Source organism: Heliangelus exortis, chromosome 4 (assembly GCF_036169615.1).
Source record: "Heliangelus exortis chromosome 4, bHelExo1.hap1, whole genome shotgun sequence".
NCBI classification, from domain to species: domain Eukaryota; kingdom Metazoa; phylum Chordata; class Aves; order Apodiformes; family Trochilidae; genus Heliangelus; species Heliangelus exortis.
The window spans coordinates 40,054,259-40,078,619 of NC_092425.1; the positions used below are offsets into that span (position 1 = coordinate 40,054,259).

General features: G+C 39.5%; 1 protein-coding gene across 4 annotated transcripts in view; it reads right to left on the reverse strand.

The window, feature by feature from the left end:
- The window catches only part of STX18 (syntaxin 18), a 63,679-nt gene extending 40,705 nt beyond the window's left edge, over positions 1–22,974 (reverse strand). For 3 of the 4 annotated variants that reach the window (XM_071743971.1, XM_071743968.1, XM_071743972.1), the window contains exon 1: positions 22,779–22,960. In XM_071743971.1, coding sequence (XP_071600072.1) covers positions 22,779–22,940 — 162 coding nt within the window. In that variant the 5' untranslated portion in view covers positions 22,941–22,960. Of the gene's footprint in view, positions 1–22,778 lie in introns of all 4 variants that reach the window. The other variant, XM_071743967.1, reaches the window with a different exon arrangement.
- Positions 22,975–24,361: the final 1,387 nt, after the last annotated feature.

A 24,361-nucleotide genomic window follows, 5' to 3' on the forward strand; every position in this document is an offset into this window, starting at 1 on the left:
GGCTCTGTAAGTCCTCATGTGGCTGATGCAGTGTGACACACTGATAAAGGCCACTCACACCTCTGGGAAATCTATATCCCTCCTCCAGCCCTAGGAAAAATACATTTCTCCTTCTAACAGAAGGAGCTTTTTTAACAGAAAAATATTTTGGCTAAACTGAGGTGAGGAAAACAACAGTACCAAAAAAAAAAAAAAAAAAAACAAAAAAAAAAACACCCCCCAAAAAACACCCCCCAAAAACCTAAACGAAGAAACTTACCCAAAAAAACAAAACAAAAAAAAGCCCAAATAAACACACACAAAAAACAAAACAAAAACTAACCAACCAAAAACAATAACAAAAAACCCAACAAAAAACAACCCTCCCCAAAACCCCCACAAACCCCTCAAAACCAACCAAACAAAAAAACCCCAAATAATTCTTTTAATAACTCTTGGACAGGAAAAGGACACAAAGAGAACCAGTGGTGAAACCCAGTCTGCTAATATTGTTCCACTGCTTCCATACTGCCCCTTTCTAGAAAATAAGTGCCTAATAAAATGGTAATTAAGGCAAACCAGAGTTCTCAACTCTACAGCAAGGGTCAGAAGTTTATCAGAGCACCAGCTGCCCCAAAAGCATCACTAGGACCTAAAGACACCTTACTTTGTCCTCACTCAAGAATCTTTTGACATGACTCCTGTCCAACCATCCCATCCAAGAAAAAATCCTTCCTGAGAGTAAATCACTGTCATTTTTATATTAACTACAAAATGACCATGAGCTTCCCATGGTAATAGATGATGTGGAATGAAAAAGTGTGTCTGGATCCTTCCATTTGCTGCCCAGAAATTGCTATTCATATTTGGTTTGATTTCTCTAGGGGTATTTGCCAACTGGTTTGCCCTATGAAAAAAAGAAAAAAACAAAACAAAATCAACCTGTCCCCCCCCAACCATGGGGAGAGCAATTTCTGCTAGAAAAAAAATCTGGAAGTTTCTACCAAGTTCCTGCAGAATTTGGGAGAAGAAAGCTTTAGCTGTAAATAAATAAAAAGATGAAAATAAAAAATAATTTTAAAAAAATCAATGCTATTCTTTCTTACCTGAGTAATGCTGACAATGTATTTTTAGTCACTGAAAACAGAAACCCCTGACAAGGATTTAAGTTGTGAATTGAGGCACTTTTCCTTTCTCACTTATTCTCAGGCATGAATCTCAGTAAGACTTTTTAAATGTCCATTTCCTGTAATTTTGGTAATTTCAGAGTATAATTATTTTTACATTTTTTATGATGCCTTTGGGGTATCATTACAAATATTTTTTAAGCATTTAAACTTAGAAAAATAAAATTAAGTAATAGCTTCTCTTAAGGAGAGACTGTCAGTCCTGTTCTGAATAAACAATTCCTTTTAAAAGCAACCTAGAGATTTATTTCTGCTGTAGCCATAGAAAGGAATCCTGAGTTTAAGCAAAAGAGAGTAAAACATAATTTGCTTAATAAAAATTCAGAACATTATTGCAAATGAAAGTTGGGCTGCTGCTTTTTTAATTCAACAGAGAGCTCTGTATGCAGCTGTAAGATTTTATTTGATTAACTACTTCTTACAACTTAATCATAACCAACCAACCTGAACAAAGCATTCAGATTTCTAAGTATTTTAAGTTTACTTGAGATAGATGTCAATCAAAGGGAAAAAAGTTCAAGACTCTTCAGATTAAAGAAGCTAAAGTTAAATTTAAGAAACATTTTTCATGATAAGAGTAATCATGAGAAACTGCTGTGGCATCGTGAGGTCAAGAGATGACAGCAGAGAAATCTGTGAGTTTTTCATATTAAAAACCCCACAAAACAGGGAGTAGCAGAGAAGAAAAAATAAAAGCACAAACTGGGAAACATTTTTATATGTCAGCAGAGCTAAAACCAAATCTCATTATGTTCAGAAAAAACAGTGTTTCCCATAGACCAAGTATTTACAAGATTGCATGAAACATTCCAGCATGCAGACCCTCAAAAACCAGGATAATGCACAAGGAACTTCAAGGTCAAAATTATTAAATATTTATAGCTCAGTTAAAAAAAGAGCTAAAAAAGCATCAACATTTGCTCTATATTCTATATTGACATTCACATGAAGAAACCCTGATGTACTTCACAACAGAAAACCCAGAAATCACAGCCCAAAACCTAGAAAAATCTTTCTCATCACAAGAGACTGAAATACTTTCCTGTGGGAACACCTGTAAGAGCCACAGAAATTTAACTGAAGTTATGAAAAATATACAAGTATGGAGTAGAAGGAATCTATCAAAAGAACTGCAACCTCACATCATTTCTCTAATTCCTGGAGGTATAATGATAAATTCTAGATGTTACATTACCTGTATCTAAGACCTTCTTCTACACCTCCCCCAATCACATCATTAGGAAATTATCAGAGCATCAACCAAATAAAAAATAAATTCAGCCTTATTTCAACTAGAAAGTTAAACTCTGAACTCTATTAATAACCACATTAATCTATTATACAGTGACAGATATATAATTGAAGAAGAGAAATAAAATTAAGCTGCTTAAAAGTCACAAGCTCCTGAGTAGTCAGTAACTGTTCCTAAGCCAGAGTACCAACTCTGGAAGCTCTTCTCCAGGGGGTAACTCACTGCTTTACAAGTTGAAAACCAGACAGATTTCCAGGTGAAAAATATGTTTCCCATAGTTTATAACCTTATTCCAACTTTGTTTTTTTTTCCCCTCACTGCTTGTGGTGCAGAGATGAGTTTCCAGTATGACATTGCTCTCATTTAAAGAAGTGAATATAAAAGGGCAACCACTGCAGGAGCACTGAGTGCCAAGAGGAGGTTTTTGTTGTCCAGATGTAAAATAACATTTTCCTCTCTAATGTGTGAACAATTCTAGGCTGCCCCCATCACTCCAACCAGGCTGCCATCTGCAGTGTTACTCCAAATACTTCTTGTCTTGACATCTCCCTGGATAAAAACTCAAAACCTGAACCTGGCCCTTCATTCACAGCCAGAAACCAAAAGTGTTACTTCCAACAGCTTTAATTTTCCAAGAAAACAAAGGTAAGGCAACGACACACTGAAAATGTTTTCATCTGAGCTCACTCCCCCTCCTCACTCAAACAGAGAACGTAGGCAACTTTCCCAGCAAAGCCACCTTCTCTTTCTTGCAGCAAATTTAAACCCCATGCTCCTGTTCTCCTCCCCCCACACATCCACTCTTCCAAGGAAAAAATTTCTTCCAGCTGCATCCCAAGCCCCATGACATTGAATGTCCTCTATGTTCCCCTCACCAGCACCTCAAAGAGCTTTATGAAAACCTCTGTAGTTATCAATGCTCCTCAGTTTCAACAGGAAAAAAATGTCCAAAAATAGGATATATTTAGGGCCTGGGACATACTGGCTGAAATGCTTGGTCTTGCAAGGTCATTTGTATTAATCACCAGAAAAGAAATGTGGGTGTGATTAGGCTGAGCTAAGCAGCTGGGTGCTAAGACAGGTGAATAATCAGCATCTAATAGGTTAGGTAAAAGCTTCTGGTCTCCTCCCTTACCCCAAGTCCATCCAGGGGAATGATGAAGGAGACTCAGCCAAACTCAAGGCTGACATGGACCTCAAAAAGCTTCTCATAAAGAAACCACTGGAATGAAGTCAGCTTTGCAAGGCACCTGAAATACACCTTTCACTGAGTGGAAGACTCAGCGTCCATCAGGCAGTTTCCAAGAACATCTCCATTGCCCCCCTTGGGCTGTGATATCTGGTATGTGGGGAGAATGGGATAACACAACAAACTGATGGGAAATATTGGAGTTTCAGCAGATATGCAAATGTGGAAATAGAAGCATCTCTTGTAAAATGTTTACTGGTTTTCATATGGTTTTCATTCCAAGAGTTTTTAAATGTTACTGCATCTTGCCACAGTTTCAAAGCTCTCACATGAATTCCGTGACCAGTCCCTCATGTCAAGGACAGAGGTGACACGTTTTCCAGTTAGTTTTTTAAAAAATTTGGGTTACTAACACCTGGTTTACAGATGTCATACCACTGCCCCACAGCTCTGCAATGCAAATGAATCAACATGATTGAAATATTCCATCACTATTGCAGTATTTTCCCCACGCACTGGCAGGTTGCAGAGGGTCACAGAATCACAGATTGGTTTGGGTTGGAAGGGACCTTAAAGCTCATCCAGTCCCAAACCCCCTGTATGGGCAGGGACACCTCCCACCAGCCCAGGTTGCTCCAGATGTACTTGGGAAAAAAGAAAATTAAATGTGAGGTCTCTCCCAACTGGGGAGCTCTCTCACCAGCAATTTCAAGATGAAAAATTTAAAGCTGTGAATCAGAATTCGAACGCAAAAGCTTCACACTGAAAAGAGGTGAAAAAAAGCAACATTGAAAAGTGAAAGGAAGAGCTCAAGGAAGAGCTGAAGATAGAAGAGAATAAAAACAGCAGCAGAGGGCATGGAGTGAAGTAAAAGAAAGAAAAAAAACCTTAAACATTGTAAGATACAACCTGGATAAAGCAGTAGTTTTCTTTTCAGTGCAAGATATTAAAGACAAGAGCCAGAACGTATTTGGAAGTACAGGACCTCCATTTAGGGTAATAAAATAAAAGCAAAAAAAACACAATAGGAGAAAGAAACAAGTATCTCAAACCAACAATTAAAACTGTTAGGATGTAAAATATTCTCCTTAAAATAGCCTAAAAAACCCTACTGTACACGTGTGTGTGTGTATATATATATATTTTTATATATATATATATATTACTAGAGAGTTAACATGACCTCATGTTTTTAATAGCATGTTTTACTCCCTAGGACATCAGTATCAGAATGAGAGCATCCCAAAATTGTAATTTTCCCCCACACAAGCACACAACAATTTCAAATGCTTGCAGCTCTATGCAATGGAAAAGCTCATGGCTGTAGTGTAACACTACAGTATCAGTGCAGATAATCAAAATTTTGATATTTAAACGAGTTTGATGGCATTTTTTGTCTTTTTTGTCCTGAATGTTCTTCAGTCTCCTTCATAATGCTTCAAACAGTGTTTCTGCAATATGCAACTCGAGGGGCTGCCTGACATGACTACAGCATCAATAAGCATGAAACAGACAGACAAAAATTACTACTGACAGAAACACAGAGAAGGAAAATAAAACCTGTTGTCTAAATAAAAAGTTTGCCTAATGTAATTTAGTTGAGCTGTATTTAGTTGCACTATCACCAATCAGCTGAACTGTGAGTTTTTATGAAGTTTAAGAAACTCAATATGATTTTTCTTCTACTTAAACTGATTTGTGGAATTTGCACTTAAAAGAGAAAGCTTTGACTTTTCTTTTAATTTCTCTTTTAAGAGAAATTAGGGACAATAAAAAGAATATGTCTTTCTTCTGCTGCAGAAAAAAAAGAGCACTGACTTGTTATCTGTGGGCAGCAAATTTATCTTTGCTGCAGTTCAAGGTTTTTTTACCATTTAAATAAGCAAAATGTACTGGTAGAAAAATCAGGACACAAACACACACACAAAAAAAGAATCAAATGGAGCACAAACAAAGAAAATACCAAAAATGAGAAGCCAGTGACACTAAAATTGTAAGAGATTTCAGAGAGCTATGAGGAAACACGAGACACTGAACTAGCAGTAAAAGCAGACACTTATAAAAAAATAAGAATTGGAAGTAACAAATTAAGGAAAAAAAAAATACTCCTTTTAAATGAGTGAAACAGGAGAAAATGGCAACTCCTGAGGAGCCACTAATTTTTGTCCAAGTCAAGTTCAGGAATTATCATTTAGTTAAAATTCCCCATAGGTTTAAAAATGATTCTTTGAGGAAAATTAAATGCATTTACTCAAACAGAAGCATTTACAAGATGTGTGCACTCCACCTGGTTCAAAGTGTGTGCTCCAAGGCATGGGACCCACTGAATATATCCACAATATATTCCAAAACACCACTGAAAATACCCACTGAAGCACAAAACTTCCCTTTCTTAAACTGAAAACACAGGGTTTTAAAAAAAAAGAAATAGTACAGACTGTTTTTTCTTGCATTATAAATATAAAATGTATGGAATACATATGGCAAAAAATTTATTAAGCTGTGCTAGTTGAGTGCAGCTCACTGAAAGTCAGTTCCTTGCAGCAGTCACAAAACAGTTCTTTTGCTCATACCAACCAGCCCTCAGGATGAACCAGCCTGATAAAGTCATGAAAAAAAATCTTGAGAGGCTGTGAAAGTCTTTTTTTCCATTTTTACACAGTTTTTGTCTCCTATAGCATGCATTGCTCTCAGCAATTCCTGCTGCTAGCTTCAGAATTTAGGGTAAGAACAGAAGTGTCTTCTCCAGCTGTGGCAACTCTGTGATTCTGTGTCACTACATCTTACAAATAAAGTTATCTGCATCACACTAAACACAGCACAAAATCTGGACTTCTTGTTCCAGGTAACCTGCAGCCTCAAGGCATTGCCTTGGTTTGCTCTCAGAACTTACTCATTTATCTGTGGGTCTAAAATTCATTTCTTCAGCTCTGTGCAACACCAAAGCTCTACTGAAGGAAACAGCACAAGTGACAGATTCAGCAGCCTTGATGCAGTGACCTTTTCCTATGAAGCTTTAACATAATGACAGAAATTAAAAATTCAGACATTTATATCAACCACACTTACTTTCAATTACAAAGTCTGGTGGTATTCTGAATGGCAGCATAAACTTCACCAGAATTTTCAGGTGAATTATTTCCTGTAGCCAACAGGGTAAAAAGGAGAAAAAAAGGGCTAGGAGTCTTACTGGAAGCACTCAGTGGTTTTAGGTGGTTCTTTTATATAGTTCTTTTATTCTATAATAAACCTATCAATACAAATATGATTGTACAACAGATGATGGCATTCTCCACTAGGAGCAACAGCTGGAAGGTCTTCTGAACTGAGGTGGAGTTAAGCAGGGAGGAAACAAGAAGTTCTCAGACCTTTTATAGAGTTTTGGTGAAAGACCGAAATTCTCCTGAGTGCTTGGCAGTCCCTCCTTTTTGGAACAAAAAAAGCAAAACAAACAAACAAAAAACACACACCAAAACAAACAAACAAACAAAAACCAAAAAACTACCCAAAAAACAAAATGAAAAAATGAAAAAAGTGATTTTTTAATAAAGAAAACAACTATGTCCCCTCATTATATATATTATTATATTATTATAAATTATTATAAATTTTTAAATTTTTAAATTTTAAATTTATAAATTTATAAATTATAAATTTTGCTTTAAAGTTACGATTAGGAAAATGGTTTGATACATTTCCTTATTGCCTTTTTAGAACACTTTAATTTATCCAGAAAACTGCTACACATTACAAAAAGAAAAAAATACAAAAACCACACACACCAAAAAAAACCCCAAACAAACAAAACCCACACAAACAAACAAACACGCCCAAAAAACCCAAACAAACAAATAAAAAACCAAAAAACAAAAACCCCAGAAGACAAATATTAGAGAACTTGTCCCTTGCTTGTAAGTGATAGAGACAAAACACACCCAGACTAATCAAGGTGATCTCTTGGGCTTCTCAGCTTTACAGATAGACAACATTTCATTGGAACAGCTTTTTCCTCAAGTGTTACAAGGGAAACCAATTAAACATCAAAAGATCCCTGCCTGTCACATCAGATTTGCCACTCCCTGGACCTTTATGCCTCACTCACTAAATAGGTGTTGACTTGGAAATCATCACAAGCCACATTCTTAACTAATTGCAGCAACTGCTACCAAATCCTGATTACTATTAAGAATCAGCAAGTTAAACACACCAATCAACAGAGCCATCACTTGCCACAGAATTAAAAATACACTGTTTATTCTGTCCTTAATCGTTGCTCCTCCACTGCTACCAAAGGGAGAGAAAATGCACTGCAGTAACAACAAAAATCTTGCTGTTGATCAAGGGTGGTGCAAACTACAGGTATTTTTATTGCAAAGATTGCTTTTCAGGTGAAGGTTGGATGTAAATAAGGAGTAAAACCATGATGTTGGCAGCGTTACTGGGTCAGGCATTGACTGCAGCAGGAGATACTTCTCAACAAAATGTGTATTCCCTGGTTTGGTTCATTTGGGGGACAGACAGCATCAAAGACAACTTTAGCTTGGATGTATCCTTCTAAAGGTGCCTGGCTGAATGGGTAACTACCCTGCTCTAACTGAAATAAATTAATAAAATGGTGAAAAAAATTGTTTTCAGCATAATTTCTAGTCTGTGTCAACTACTGGTAGGTTTGGGGTTTGTTTTTCCAGAAGAGCAAAAAGCAAAGTTCTTTTTTTTTTGAACATGAAAGATACTGATACGAGCAGAGAATAAATTACACAATTTTGTTCAGTTGCTTTCATTATTTCATTGTAGTAATATTAAAGACTCAAAAGAGCTGGTTTGAACCCCCTTTTTTTACATTTAAAATGATTTGTTTGGCAAACTCTTGGGACTTGGAGTCATTTTATTAACTTGACTCGGGTAAAAACAGAGCCATAGAGAGTGAGCAGGTCAAGAGGGAAGAACTTTCATGATCTAGGTAGCAAAATAAATTCTTTCAAAACTATCAAACGAAGCTAAAAATAAAATTAGATATAAATTCAAGTTTTAGACTGTGGTCAATTGAGGTCTAGACAAAACCCTATGTTTGTTCACTGCCTAGTCTCCAGTCTGCTCCAAGTTTGAAAAGGTAATTGAACTCAGTCTATAATTACTGGATTAGATACAGATGGGCTCTGTACATTTCAGGGGAGGAAAGAACTGTTTTGATTCATTTTATGATTGCCTGTAAGGTCAAACTTTTCAAAATGCACTTTCATCTGTTAAATGGTTTCTCAAAGTCCCAGGGGGACATCTTCAATAACTGATGTTTTAAGCAATTTGGTCTATCAGATCCAGTCTTTGAATGTAATAGGCTGTCCATTTTCTAGAATTATAAATGTGCATGTAGGTTAATTGCTACAACTCGTACATATTTTCAAAACTACACTTTTTTTTTTTTTTTTTGGAAACATTGCAAGTTTTACCTAACAACTGTTATGCATAAATATTTGTAGAATTTTTTTGATTTAAGGTACAGAATATCTTTGGAAATATGAATAAATAACAAAAATTAGAAGTGTCCTTACTCCTAATTCCTTCCCATTTGTCAGAAGTTTTTGAGAATGCTCTCTCAGGACCCAATTCAACATGGTATGAATAATCCAAACCAATTCAGTACATTACTTACAGACACAGAAAAAAGAAGGAACATACCTTAATAAAAAACTGTAAAAAGCACTTGAGAAGACTTTTATTTTTAGTACTCTCTTTGAATCTTCATCCTCACTCACAAGATTAACTGTAGAAACAAGCATTAAACTTTCACTCTAAGATTTTTTTGCAGAATCTTTTCTTCAATTAAATCAACCATAATTCTGCAGCCTGTTTCAGCACAACCAGGATTTCATCTTGCAGCTTTGAATGTCTTGCTTAGTTAGAAATCCAACTGCTCCACAAAGCATATTTTGCTCTGCTCTCAGTCAGGGACTCTCAGAGCTACCCTGACAGCAATTCAGGCAGAAAACACATCATGCAATCAGAAGGCAATGTAATAGTTTGGTTCACATTCTTAAAAGAGGGAGAAATTTAAGTCCAAACAGCTTACTATTCAAAAGTTTCAGTTAACTGCATTACAACAATCTGCTTGCTTATAAAATTCCAACAAAAGAGCATTTTTGTTACAACATATATTGGTATTTAATCAACATCATCTCACTGGCAACAGCCTCAAGGAGTTATCTTTGTAGGATCAGACACCTATAGGACTGTTCTGCCAGAGAGCTGGTACTTAACCACTGGGAATAATAAGAAATATATTAATATAATCTCCCTCTGTCTCCAAATTTGCTAAGCAGGGGCTTAAGAACACAGCAACGATCTCAGATAATTTCCATGATCAACACTTTTTTCATATAATTTCAAAAGTTCTCCACATAAAGTGCAAAACCTGAAGTTACTGAAGTTAGACCCAACTGCCAGGAAACCCCAGAAGAAAGCTGCATGAGAGTGACATTTTTATTCCTGCCCTGAGAGGAGATCCTGACTGTCAGCTCCAGGCCCTGCAGAATCCACACTGCAAGCTGCAGATCTCACTGAAGGATGAAACTGTGTTTTAAGAATTCATTGATCCAAATCAGTTTGCTCAGAATAATTCCACCCGTAAGATGCCTGCCAAAAACTGATGGGTTGTTTTGTAGAAGCTCTTTTTTAAAACGTAAAAGCATCAGTAACAACCATGTACACATTTAAATAAGGGCTTTGAACCGTTCTTGAGATTATTACTGTCAAAAACAAACATTGAAATTTACTCAGAACATAAAAGCCATCTCATTTTCATTATCTTCCTTCCCATATCTCTAATTAATGCTTTGAAATGTATTTTTAATACATTTATACTGAATATGAATACTACGTGGAATAATATTCATATTAGATTTTACATAGGGTGCATGGGCTGAATTAATAATTGATCTTTAGAAGATGTTAAAAAAAGCTTTTCTTCATTTACTGTAAGCAAAGCTTCCTTCAAAAACTATTCATGCCTTATTTTCCCTGTAAAATAGAATTATAATAAAGCATTTCACAGGTACTGTGTGAAACCACAAAGTGCTCCTGCAACTACTGTCATTTTTCAAACAACAAATTGTGAAGAAATGGTAAAGTGATGGCCAGACCACAGCACTGTGCATTCTGTATGACATAAACCAGATAAAATTAATATGATACAAGAAGTTCTGCTGGGTCACATTTGAGATCAACTAATGGACTCTGAGAATTTTTTCCTGTTTTCTTCTCCTTCACATTTTCAAGACTTTTAAGGAATATTCTCCTCTATCTGCTATATACTCCTTTAAAATCATATTCAAAAACATAATAAACAATATTAGAGCTGTAATAGGGATTTCCCATCTATACTTCAGTGGGTTTCACAGCAAGCTAAAAATCTTAGGAATTGGAAATATCACTAGGAAAAAGTTAGTCCTGCTCACATTATGGTGCCCCATTGTGTCTTTACAGAATTCTTTAAAAAATAAAGGACACTTGACAGAGGTGAAACTGAGTCAGGAGGTGACTACAGCAATGTAGTGTTATTTAATCAATTAATACCTCAAACTGATTAATGACTCCTTCAGCCTTTAAAAAAAATATATTAACTGTCTTTGTACACCCATTCATCCTCTAAAATTTGTGAGAAAGAAAAAAAAAAAAAAAAAGCATTACAAAGTGGTTACTTACTTCATGGTAACTTCTGTGGGAGATCACCAGAGCAAACCCACTAAATCTAAAATGGAATTTGGTTTTTAAAATGCTTTAACATTGTTTCCTGGAAGTTCATTTATTATTAAAAATGAAGATAGAACACTGATCCTTTTGCACAGCCCAAGGTCAGACTGATCAGAGTCAAGAGGCCACTGGAGCAGTACTCTGGGATTTGGGAAACCAGTATCCAATTCTTTGCTTTGGTACCAAGCAATGTCCCACATGTAAAAAGGAATTCCTGAGCCATCCCCATGAATTAACTCCTGCACTCCTGTTAAATATCCTGGTTTTTGGTATAAATGCAGGGCAGTTAGGAGATTTCAAGGGATGTAGATCCTACCAAATTAAGGAGCAACTGAACCACACCACAAAGAATTTGTACTTTTTTCAGCAATATGCCTTATTTTTGCTTTTTCATAAGATCCATGAACAAATGGGACACTTTTTTTTTTCTTGTGATCATGCTCTCTTACCAAATAGGATCAAAACATTTCTCAGCACCATGCAGATTTTTCAGACTTCAAATAATTTTTGTAGCATTTTTTTATAAAAAAAAAACAGCAAACCAACAAAAAAAAAAAAAAAAAAAAAAACACCAAACAAAAAAAAAACAACCACCCAAAAAAACCTCCCACCACCAACATTTCTGGAAAAGGTTGGCATCAGGACTGGACCCTTTGCCATTTTAGTAGTGTGACTTTTCTTTTAATTGCTAATTCCCTCCTTTTTGCATTAAACTTACACCTTCTAAGAGCCTGTGTTTCTTTATTTTGGAATTGACTCCCATGGGCTATATTCATCAGGAGCCAAATATTTATCAGGCCAAATTATGTCCCATGATATTCACAACTAGAACTGATAAATGTCTTTCTTACACGTGCAAAAGTAGTATCACACCAGGGAATCCCTGCATATATGTAATCATCTTTCTATACAGTTGGCTGAGCCATACTTTAATTTCCTTTAATTTAAAGGAACACTTTCCCTTCAAGACTGCAGCAGAAACTGCATTATACACCACACTGTCCAGCCAAACCTGCACAGAGAAAACAACATGGAACAAAGAAAATTGAAGAAAGGAGAGTTTTAAATTAATGAAAAATTTGTAACTGTCACTTGAAAATGGGTATGCAACAAGGTTCTGAAAGAAGAGTATCCCAAGAACACACACATCTGTTTAATATTACAAGCCAACTGTCAACATCCTAAGTGAAGATTTAATTTAATATTTTTTCTTTCTTGATGTTTTACCTTTAGTCAATGCCTCATGAGAGTATCAGCTTTCTATAAGAAACTGTTAAATATAAAGAAATGTTATTGTAGCATGTTTATAAAATCATAGTTTGAGAACTTTTTATTTTTCTAAAGCCTGACCACAACTTAATTATCTGCAGGACATTCCAAGCTCACAATTGCAAGCTCCAGTTCCCAAGCAATTTTAAACAATATCTACTGTACAGGACATATGGTACTGCAAATACCACAACATGGTAGTGTTTCCAAAGTCAGCATTAGAGCCTCTAGACATGGTTTTTATTTTCAATAAATATTTGTTTCCTTACTAATCATTAAATGGTTTTCATCACCATTACATGTTTGACTTTTGCATGTTAGTTTGCTATCACCATTTATTTTTAATATGAGTGAACTAGTTATAAAAAAAGAGAAATATACTGTATGTCTTATGTTATACATAAAGTGTTGTAAGTGCACAGAATATGTTCCTCTGCAGCTCATATAATCTTCTGCTTCTTTTCCAGGAAAGAGCAAAAGCAAGAAAAAAAAAATTGTGCAACTAGAGAGAAGTCAGGGGCTAAAAATGAGACCACCAGCTCAGCTGAAAACTCCATAAAAGCTGGAATTTCTCTCAGAAAGAGAAATCTCAAAAAGCCTAGGAATTCAAAGTTGTTCCTACTTTGTAAGGAACCCACCATGTAATAACATCTGTATTTTGCACATGGCAGTCTGAAAACCAGCAGATGACAACACTTCTAGAACAACTCCAACGCTGTGTTTTCCTCCCCAAAATACCAATATTTGGTAAAACACCTCGATTTCAACACATTGCTGACCAACTTCCTTGTCTTCCTGTCCCTTTAATCAACTTTCCCAGTCTCTGGTGCCTGTTTGAAGAATCCAGATCCTTGGCACTCCCTGACACACAGAGCCAAGCTGAGGAGTACTAAGTATTTGAGGACATTTTTCTCCATTTCAAAAAAATTCTTTTTTTAAAGAAGAAAAGATTTATTAGAACAGCAGACTATTAGATCTCTAATAAACCTGAGACAAACCAGCTTGAGACCCATTTCACATTTGCTTTCCAACTGAGACATTGAGGGGTGGGGAAACACCAGTCAGGTGCATCTTATAAAACAGAAGTGAAATAATTCAATGTAGAATCAGTGAGATTGCATCTGCACACAAAAGCATTTAAAAGGCAACAATAACAAAAAGCTATCCAGTGGGAAACATGAAGTCATCTGTTATTAGTGGAAAAGCAGAGACTGAAAGGAAGCTGGACTACACTTGACCACATGTTTGTTGTTTTGTTTGTTTTTCAAGTGCCAGACAATATCTACAGAAAAGGAACAGATTTAAATTTGAACAGATGCAGCACTGCTGCTTTTTTATTGCTCTCACCACTCCCCAGCAAAAGGGAAGGCAGAGTGAGAATGAAAGGGTAAAAAGGGTCAGAAAACACCTCAAGGCTGGTACATGATCACTACAAAATGTCATTTTTGGCAGACAAAGCTTTGACACACCACCCTGAAGCCAGGAAACTTAGATTTTCAAGAAAGTGTCCATCACTTAAAATTCTATGCAATTGTATGACACTGTAGTATTTTCAACAGTAAAGAAAATTCTCCCAAAATTGCTGGAAACAATTCACACCACTAATTTTCACCCTTCAATTGCTTTCACTGCCAGACCTATCGTTTTAGTGTTTGCCAGTCTAAAAAAATATTTTCAAGTGCAGTGGTCTGAAGCTTCAAAACCAGAGCAAATAATGACATCATCTTTCACTGAAAAACTGTATCCTTTTGTCTGTGCTGAAACACACAAAAATACTCCACTCATTACCAAAAATCACAAAGACTCAGGCTCAGCATTACAACAATAACCAATCCTGATGACCAAACCCAGACCTGGGCAGCAAAAGCCCAGGTGTCAGTACCACTCACTGAAAGCAGTGATTCACACCCACAAGAGAAGCTGCAACCTTCATGCCTTGAAATAGCTGTTCCCTGAGACTGATTATTTTGTTAATCACACGTGTGAAGCACAGCTAGCAGCAGGAATTAAAGTATCTCCTCATTTTATTCCTCTTTCAATACACTTAGGAGTTCAAAGCAATTAACATGTGTGATGACTCAAATTTCATTTGCTAGTTGTCAAAAACTCCTTAGTCCATGTCTGGATTATCAGGAGCTAACAAGGGTAGGTACTTTTCAAATGTCCAGGAACACCCCTCTCTACCTAATTTAACAAGCAGGAACCACCATACACAGGGAACAGGAGAACTGCAGGATGCTGGGTCAAGTCCCAGGTAAGTTCTTACCTGGAGTAGTATCCACCAAACTTGTTTGATTTAAAAAAAAAAAAAGAGGAGGAGAAGGAAGGGAATCAGAACCTGAAAGCTACTGACTTCCAGAGAAATTAGCTTTATTTTGGCCTCATTGGCAATACGTGGAAAAATAAATTCCAAGATTTAAATCTCAAGCAAATCACACTGGTAGTCAGATTCTGCTTATTTTAAGCTCATTTCTGTCCCAAACAAGGATTTTGAAATTATAATTTTAAAAATATAAATACAGAGTGCAAAGCTTCTAGTAGTGGCAGTGTATCAAAGTACACAAAATAATGAGCTGTTCTTGACCCAAAATACCAAAGTACTCAAAATAATGAGCTGTTCTTGACCCAAAATCAGAACTCAGAGAAACAGTAAAAAGCAAGCATGCACCAACTAAATTCACTATTAAGCTTCATTTTTGATCTTCATCCCATTTCTCTTCCTTTCTATGTATTCTGTCATAACCTCCCTATCATTTCCTGGTACTCATCCTCTTTCTTCACCCCTCCCCCTGTTTTTCTGTGTCTCCAAACAACATAATTCTATTTTCTTCTAGCTGAGCCTGCTCACATTCTGTTGTCTTCCTATTCCACTGTCTCTCTCCAGCTTTTTCAGATGCCCAAGGCTCAGCCACTTTGCCTTCCTCCTTCTTCAGATGCCCTGCTAATGTAACCCATGGTTGAGAAAAGGAGGCTACACATTAGAAACCTCAGGTTTTTTTCCACTTCCACTGCAAATTTCCCTACATTTTCTCCTTATCTGTGGCAAGAGGACATCAAGAGCTCAGAGGAGGGATCAATCTAATGGACAACCACAGTCAGGAAAGAGTTTGTAGGGATCAGCTCCATGATAAAGCAAGTCCTCCAACAAGTGTTTGTCAGGAAAAAGCCTCCCACAACGAGTCTGGAAGGAGGTGAGGATGAAAATAAGGCATCCTAAAAATGAGAAATGCTGCCTCAGATACTTTTGGACTCTTCCTCAGCACCACATGAGGTCCTGTTAGTCAAAACAAGCCTAACAGACAAGCAAGGAAAGCTGTCTCCCAAGCCAACTTTCAACCCTGCTGTTCAGTTATACTCAGAAAACAATTCCCATGGAGTTAAGAATGTCCTTAAATCAAATAAACAAAGCAGGGGAAGACAAGGACAGACATTTGCACGGACATTTCCCAAAATGTAAGGGTTCATAACTCTTCCCCTATGGCAAACCTATGCCCCCACCACTGATACTAATGTGAATTTTGCTAAAACCAGAAGCACCTCATGGGGAATGTCAGTGATTTGGCACTCAGCCCCATTGCATTAAACAAGGTCAGCATTTCATCCCTCTTCAAAAATATTTTTTAAAAATTTACCTTTCATCTGCTATTTCCTTAATCAGCTTTTCATGTGTTTCTCCTCTACTAATTGAAATTATCACCTCCTTCCCCTTCCATCTCTCAGGTTAAATTTCTTCCCTAGCAAGGAAATGAGAAATAAGAACAATAAATGCTCATAAGAAATAACTAACATAAGCCATGATTTGCAAAGAGGAAGAGAGAAAGCTGAAATATTCAAAAGCTTTACACTACAACTCCACATTTCAAGAAGTATAATTTAAATTTCTGCCTGGAAAATGGGGGAAGGAAACCCATGTGCATGTAATCACATGCAAAATAACAGCACTACTGGTGAACTTGGAAAAAAAAAAGTGGCCAGTCAAGGCTGTACATGGGAGAAGTCCAAATTCATTCTAATGACCTCAGCCATGGGCCCAATTTATTAGATCTTACCTCTCATTAAAAGTTAAGAAGGGAACTGAAATATCACTTGCTGTCCAAAATTTGGCAGAGGCATTAATTTCTAATAAAGTCTGTAACTGGTTATTCCATAGCCAGCAGGTATTTCTCTTGCATCCAAATATTCTCTCCTGGGAGTTATTCTTATATAACCACTAGAATTAAAGTGATCACAGAAACTACCTGTGGTAAATCAGGTTAGAATTATTACAGTTGGAGTATAAAACAAATAAACAAAAAATGAAAGCACACCATTTTAACCATTTTTGGCCCTTTCCCTCACAGCACTGGTTAGCATCAGCTATTCAGCTACAACAACAAGGTGACCATGCAGTCTTTGATGGTGGCTGCCCACAGAATTCAATGGTACAACTCTTGGATACAGCAGTTTTCAGGATTAAGTCCCACTCAGCTCTACTGTAGGCCTGGCAAATACACCCCCCATCCTATAAAAAGTTAATATAGCAAGCTGGCTATTTCATTATTTAGAGTATTTCTCAGTTTTTTAAAAAGCTTAGATATGATTTGATAGCTTCTGGAGACACAAACCTGAACCTGACTCAGAACTAGAAGCAATATAATCAGTCATATTCCAGTAAAATGCAGTTTTATTTCATATACATTTCATATACATTTTACTTTTAGAATAGGGATGGTGTCACTCCCTGCATCAGCAGATTGGTACCTGCATATATTGGAATTGGGCAGTGGATCCCCCACTCTGGAGGACAACTTGTTTTTCCATATGATTCTACCATGGCATTAAGTGTGAGGGATCCTACACTTGAAATCTAAATCTAATAAACTACTAATGCTTTTCAAACTTGTTTTGATTTGTAAACCCCTAGAAATTTCCCAGTGAGGGTGCAGACTTCTCTTTATTAACCACCACAACACCTGTGTGTAGCCAGAGCTGCATCCTTCCAAAGTCAGGTGGCCTTATAATTAGAAGGCTGGCTCAAAAATTATATTCAATGTCATTTTTCTGGCTTTCACAAGAACTAGTGAAAGTTCTGGGCACAAGTCTGATGTGCAGGTTTTTCTTCCTCATTGGATATTTGTACAGAACACCCAAACGTATTTCTGATGTGAATATTGGCCTATGATACCAATTTTTTTTTTTTTAAGAATCAGTTAATCATCCTGCAGAATCCATACACAGAAATTATATGAGCAACAGATGTTACAACCTCATGAATCTGGCATCCTTATGCATTCAACAGCTTCAAACACAGACATATGATTATCCTGAGATTTTGTATTTAGAGACTTAGAAACATTTAACCTTTCAAATTTTCCACTCTTGAGGATATGTTTTCATAGAATCATAGAATCATAGAATGGGCTGGGTTGGAAGGGACCTCAGAGCTCATCAAGTCCAACCCTTGATCCACTCCCGCTGCAGTTCCCAGCCCATGGCACTGAGTGCCACATCCAGGCTCTTTGGAAATAGCTCCAGGGATGGAGAATCCACCCCTTCCCTGGGCAGCCCATTCCAGTGTCTGATCACCCTCTCTGGAAAGAAATTCTTTCTCATGTCCAACCTAAACCTCCCCTGGCACAACTTGAGACCTCTTGTGCCCTCTTGTCTTGCTGAGAGTTGCCTGGGAAAAGAGCCCAACCCCCCCCTGGCTCCAACCTCCTTTCAGGGAGTTGGAGAGAGTGATGAGGTCTCCCCTGAGCCTCCTCTTCTCCAGCCTCAACACCCCCAGCTCCCTCAGCCTCTCCTCATAGGATCTGTGCTCGAGTCCTTCCACCAGCCCAGTTGCCTCTTTTGGACCTGCTCCAGGACCTCAATCTCCTTCCTGAGCTGAGGGGCCCAGAACTGGACACAGGACTCAAGCTGTGGCCTCCCCAGGGCTGAGCACAGGGGCAAGATATGTCATATATACATATATATATAAGATATGTCTGGTATTACTTCTGAAGAATCTACACCCCAACACTTCATTTTTTAGTTTCTTGAGAAACCTTAAAGAAGAGCAAAACACAAAATTTCATTCATGGCTGCAACCAAGCCCACCATGAAATTCTGCCTGACCATTAATTCATCTTTAGTCTTGCTAACAGGCCGTATCAGCCCTGATTCCATTTCTCCAGCATGCATTGAGCAGTCATCAGTAATAAAAGGTTCTCATTCCTTCAATATTTTCCAATAACTAAGAAGCACATTTGACATGATATTCCCAACAGCTCATCTTTGTCATAAAAAATAGCACAGAAAGTTTAAATGTTCAGATTTTCTAGGACTGTCCTAAGACAGAAGTGTCAAACACCTTCCAAAACTGCAGGTTTTTGTTGTTTTTTAAATGATTCTATGATTCTAGATTTAAGAGCATGGAAAGCTGTGGACAAGAGTCACATAAGCCAGGCCTATGCTACCTCTCAATTTATTTTTGCTACTGAGCACTTATTTCAAGCCCAGGTGGTTTTTTTTTATTTAACTACTTCTGCTCTAATTCTTAAAATTCTTCAGCTGCTTAGTTTATTAACTCAGTTTAATTCTTTAACTTAGTTTATTCTTTAGCTGCTTAGTTAATTAACTCAGCCTTATCTCAAATCTGATGCCATACCAAGGAACTAATGTGTGGGGTTTGCATAGCAACATTTTGGTAGTGGGGGATGCTACAGGGGAGGCTTCTGTGAAGAGCTTCTGGAAGCTTCCCCCACTCCCAGTGCCAGCCAGCTCCACATCAGACCTGCCAAATGGCCAAGGTTGAGCCCATCAGCTCCCATCTGACAGCATCCAAAGGAATCTGTGATCCTGTGAGAAGTCCCCACTGGAGCAGGCTCCTGGCAGGACCTTAGGACACAGAGAGAGAGGCACCCAAGCTGGAGCAGCCTCTTCCTGAAGGGCTGCACCCCATGGAAGGGACCCATGTTGTGAAGAAGGGAAGGTTTGTGGGAAGGGCTCGTGTTGGAGGGGTCTGTAGAGAAATTTTTCACATGGAGTGAAGCCCAAGCTGGAGCAGGGGAGGAGTGTGAGGAGTCCTCCTGAGGAAATGTGTAATAAAGTGTCAGCAACCCTCATTCCCCATGCCCAGAATTCAGACTTTGAGCTTGGGAACAAAGGAGAGGTGGGGAGGAGGAATTTTAAGATTTGGTTTATTTCTTATTATCCTATTCTGACTTGACTTGTGACAAACTCGTTCCCCCAAGCCAAGTCTGGTTTTCCCATGGCAGCAATTGGTAAATGTATCTCCCTGCCCTTATCTCAACCCATGAACCTTTTATTATATTTTCTCTCCTCCACCCAGCTGAGGAGGGGAGGACAGAGAAGCTTTGGGGAGCAGCTGTCTGGGAACCCACCTGGGAAGTATGATAAAATGCAAACTTGAGCATTCCTACACAGGATATTTTAAACAGCCATGACACTGGAAAAGTCTAAGGGAGAAAAAAATTGCTGCTTTATGTTTTAACTGATCAAAAAGCCCCAACATATAACTAATGAATGTTAACAGTCTGTTAGAAATTGCAAACAACTCAAGGGCTGTTAAGTGATTCCCTACAAGAAAGCCACAGTACCAGTGACAAGTTCTTACCTGGCCCTAATCAGTGTGTAACCAGTGAAGAGGTGGAGAGATGCCAGAAACCCCTCACCATATGTAACATTACTCTTCTTTAATTACATATCAGACACCCAGGGGTTGTACAAGACAGCTGACAGACCAAAAAAATCACTCAAACCAAATAAACAGTGATGGGTCAGTGGCAGGGCAAGAAAATCCAAAGTTCATGGCCATAACATTGGTCTTTGATTCAGACAACATCCATAAGCAAACATCAGTTTTGTCACAGTGTATATAATAATATATACAAATATATTTTATATACAAAACACAAACATTACAATCCTTTCAGAAAACCTCTTAACATCCTTGTTACCAACTTAAATACAAAACCCTCCATTGGTTTCTCACAGACTGCAGCAAGCCAATATTTCTGAGCATAAAACAGTCACCTTTGGAAAAATCCAAATGAATACAGAATGTTGAGGTATTTTTTTGTGACTAATGTAAAGTACCAAGGCACATAAAACGTATTCCCTCATCTCTAAACTGTTTTCCCCACACAATGTTGATGGAAGTCAATGTTCTTATATTCTCTGTGCTGTACTCCAATCGACCTAAAAAATCATGTTAAGTTTGAGGATATAAATCAGGACTTTAGAACTGGATCTCCCAGGGGCAATGAAACAGAACCAGAAGTACAGAAACCCACTGTGCAAACACAGAGCTTGATCAGAGGCTGTAGAGCATTTGGAAAAGACACTGATAGTGAGAGGGAGGAACCAAAACTCATAGAGACTGTTCTGGAGGCAATGGGGCAGAAGTCTTACACCTACAGAGCACCTAAACTGGAACTTAAAACCCTCAGATTTCCTCTTGCTTCCACTGCTACTGCAAACTGGGAAATGCTTTGACAAAGAACCCAAACACCATCTAGTGCTAAACCCTCATACAGGGACAACCTGCTCTCAGCATCAGCCCAAGTGCTGGGGTTATGAACAGCACATAACAAAAGTGCAGCTGTGGTGATGATGCAGATAAATGTTAACATTAGGAGGAAATTCTTTATTATGAGGGTGATGAGACCCTGGCACAGGTTGCCCAGGGAAGCTGTGGATGCCTCCTCCCTGGAAATGCTCAAGGCCATGTTGGATGGGGCTTGGAGCAACCTGGGCTGGTGGGAGGTGGCAGGAGGGTTGGATCTACATCATCTATAAGGCCCCTTCCAACCCAAATAATTTCTGTGATTCTAACATGATGTCCTGTGCTAAAATTTCTATCCTTTTCAAAATTCAATTATTTAACACACATACATTGTGCTAAAAATTAAGAAAGTTGCCCCACTCTGGAGCAAGGCTGAAGGAACCTGTTTTCTTTAACACTGGAGAAGGTGGAATATTTAGAATGACAACAAGGAGATGCAATGGGAAAGAAAATGAAGACCTCATGGACAAAGATATAGTTTTATGGACTGGTTTGATGCCTACTATAAAACTCACAGTTGAAGTGTGATATAAATGAAGTCTTTGTAATTTTTAATTCTTTTATGTTTCCCTAACAGATACCTCACAGCCTTTGATTAGGCCTCAAAGCAATCACTGAGCTACTGAACAATGAACATCAAGTGTTACAAAACATGCAAATTTTTAAGCACTTTCTCAGAACTGAGAAAAGGAGAATGAGCACAGAAATGTGACATTAATATCTGTGCTTGAAAACTAAATTATTTGTAAGCTGGAAAATGACTGAACACAGCTGTGCACACTTTGTTTAGCCCTAAACTTACATATGCATTCTGTCTTCTCAGAGAATGCACTAAGCATTCTTTCACTTTCACATTTTCAAAAACATGGTTTAGTACCTTATTAAACGCATTATTCAAGCCTTGCCTTGGTATCAAGCTTTTTTTTTTTTTTTTTCCCTGTTTTTTACTCAGTAGGGAGGAAAATAACCTGCCCTAAACTTGGGTTTAGAGGAGGAGAATGACCTGCCCCAAAACTTGGGTTTAGAGGAGGAGTGGCAGGAGTGCTGGTCTGCAATTCCTCAGCTTCTCCCTACCTGCCTTTTCAAGTCTTCCAGCGTCCTGATTAACCTTTTAACGTGTCCATTTGTACACCTCGACGCTTTCTACCCATATGGGATGACAGGGGAAAAAAAAAAATAGAGATGAACCCGCAGAACTCATAGTAACGACCTCCTATCCAACGCAAACACTGCAAATATTATTCCCATATGGCTATGGGAGCGATCTCTTACGTGGCACTGAGGAAACACCCGTGTGACCGCAAACACGGCCCTACCTGAGGACAGGGGGGCTGGGGGATCAGCAGCCCCCTCAGGAAAGGGCCTCGGCCCCCACAGCCCCCTCAGGCCGCTCCCACACCCGGGTGGGTGACAGAGGGGCTCGGAGCCGCCACCTCAGCCGCCCTCCCACCCACACCGTGAGGGAAAGCGCTGCCCCAGGCCTCCCTTGCCCGAGCCCTGGGTGAGGGGGAAGGCGCTGAGGGGCCGTGAGCTGCTGCTCGTCCTCCCTCACTCCCCCCCTCCTCCTCCTCCTCCTCCTCCTTCTTCTTCTGCCACCTCCGCACTCACCACCTCCCGGGCCCGGCTGGTGAAGTCGCTCTTGGAGCGGGAGTTGTTCCGCTTGAGCAGCTCCTCCTTAGCGCTGTCCCCCACCGCCACCCCCAGCGCTTTGTTGCGGGTTTTCACCGTCTTCACGCAGGCCTTGAAGAGGGGGGTGATGTCCACAGCCATGGCGGAACAGACCCTTCCCCTCCCTCTTCTTCCCGCCCGCTCACGGTGCCTCCGCGCACTCTTCCCCGTGCAACGCGGCCCCGCGCGGAGCGTTCCGCAGGGCGCGGAACTTCCGCAGCTTTCGCTCCGCGTTTTCTCCGCGGAGCCCGCTCGGAGCCTGGGTACAGGGTGAGGAGCGGCGAGGCGGCAGCACGGCGGGGGAGGTTGCTGAGGAGAAGCGTTTAACTCCTCCTGTCCGTACAGCCCGCACGGAGCTGCGGACAGCGGGAGGGCTAGGGGAGGGTTGCCCGGTACTGCCCGGTACCGCCCGGCAGCGGGGCTGCTGCCTCCTCCCGAGCGAGCCGCGGGTAAAAGTTTTTTTAAAAAATAAGATAAAAGTGACTTTCCAACCGAATTGGGACGTCTGGGGGAGGTGGCGGCGGTGTCGTGCCAGGTATCGCCAGGTGGTGCTGTTCGACCCGGTCTGCCCAGCGCGGCGAAGCAAGTGCTGGGTTAATTGGGTTAATGAATGAGTGTTGGTTAATTGGGCTGCGGGGGGCTGCGTGTCCCTGAGCTCGTCACACCTGGAGCCAACATCGCTGATCCGCTGCTCCTCCAGGAAGGAAAAGTCCGAGTCCTCCGCTCTGCTGCCGCCGGGCACCGCGATGGGGTCACAGCGGTACCGGGATCACTCCGGTACCGGGATCACTCCGGTACCTGTATCACACCAGTGCCTCTGTCACACCTGTACCAGGATCACACCAGTACCTGTATCACACCGGTACTGGAATCACACCGGTACCTGAATGACACTGGTACTGGGATCACACAGGTACCTGTATCACACCAGTACCTTTATCACGCTTGTACCTGTATCACTCTGGTACCAGTATCACACCAGTACCAGGATCACACCAGCACCACGATCACACTGGTACCTGTTATCACTCCAGTACCTGTATCACACCAGTACCGGGATCACTCCGGTACCAGGATCACACCAGCACCAGGATCACACCACTACCTGTATCTCTCCAGTACCTGTATCACACCAGTACCAGGATCACACCAGTACCTGTATCACTCTGGTACCAGGATCACACCGGTACCTGTATCACACCTGTACCAGGATCACACCAGTACCAGGATCACACTGGTACCTGTATCTCTCCAGTACCTGTATCACTCCACTACAGGATCACACCAGTACCAGGATCACTCCAGTACCTTTATCACACCAGTACTGGGATCACACTGGTACCAGGATCACTCTGGCACCTGTATCACACCGGTCTGGTACCTGTATCACACCGGTACCAGGATCACACCAGTACCAGGATCACTCTGGTACCTGTATCACTCTGGTACCTGTATCACTCCAGTACATGTATCTCTCCAGTACCTGGATCACACCCGTACCAGTATCACACTGGTACCTGTAT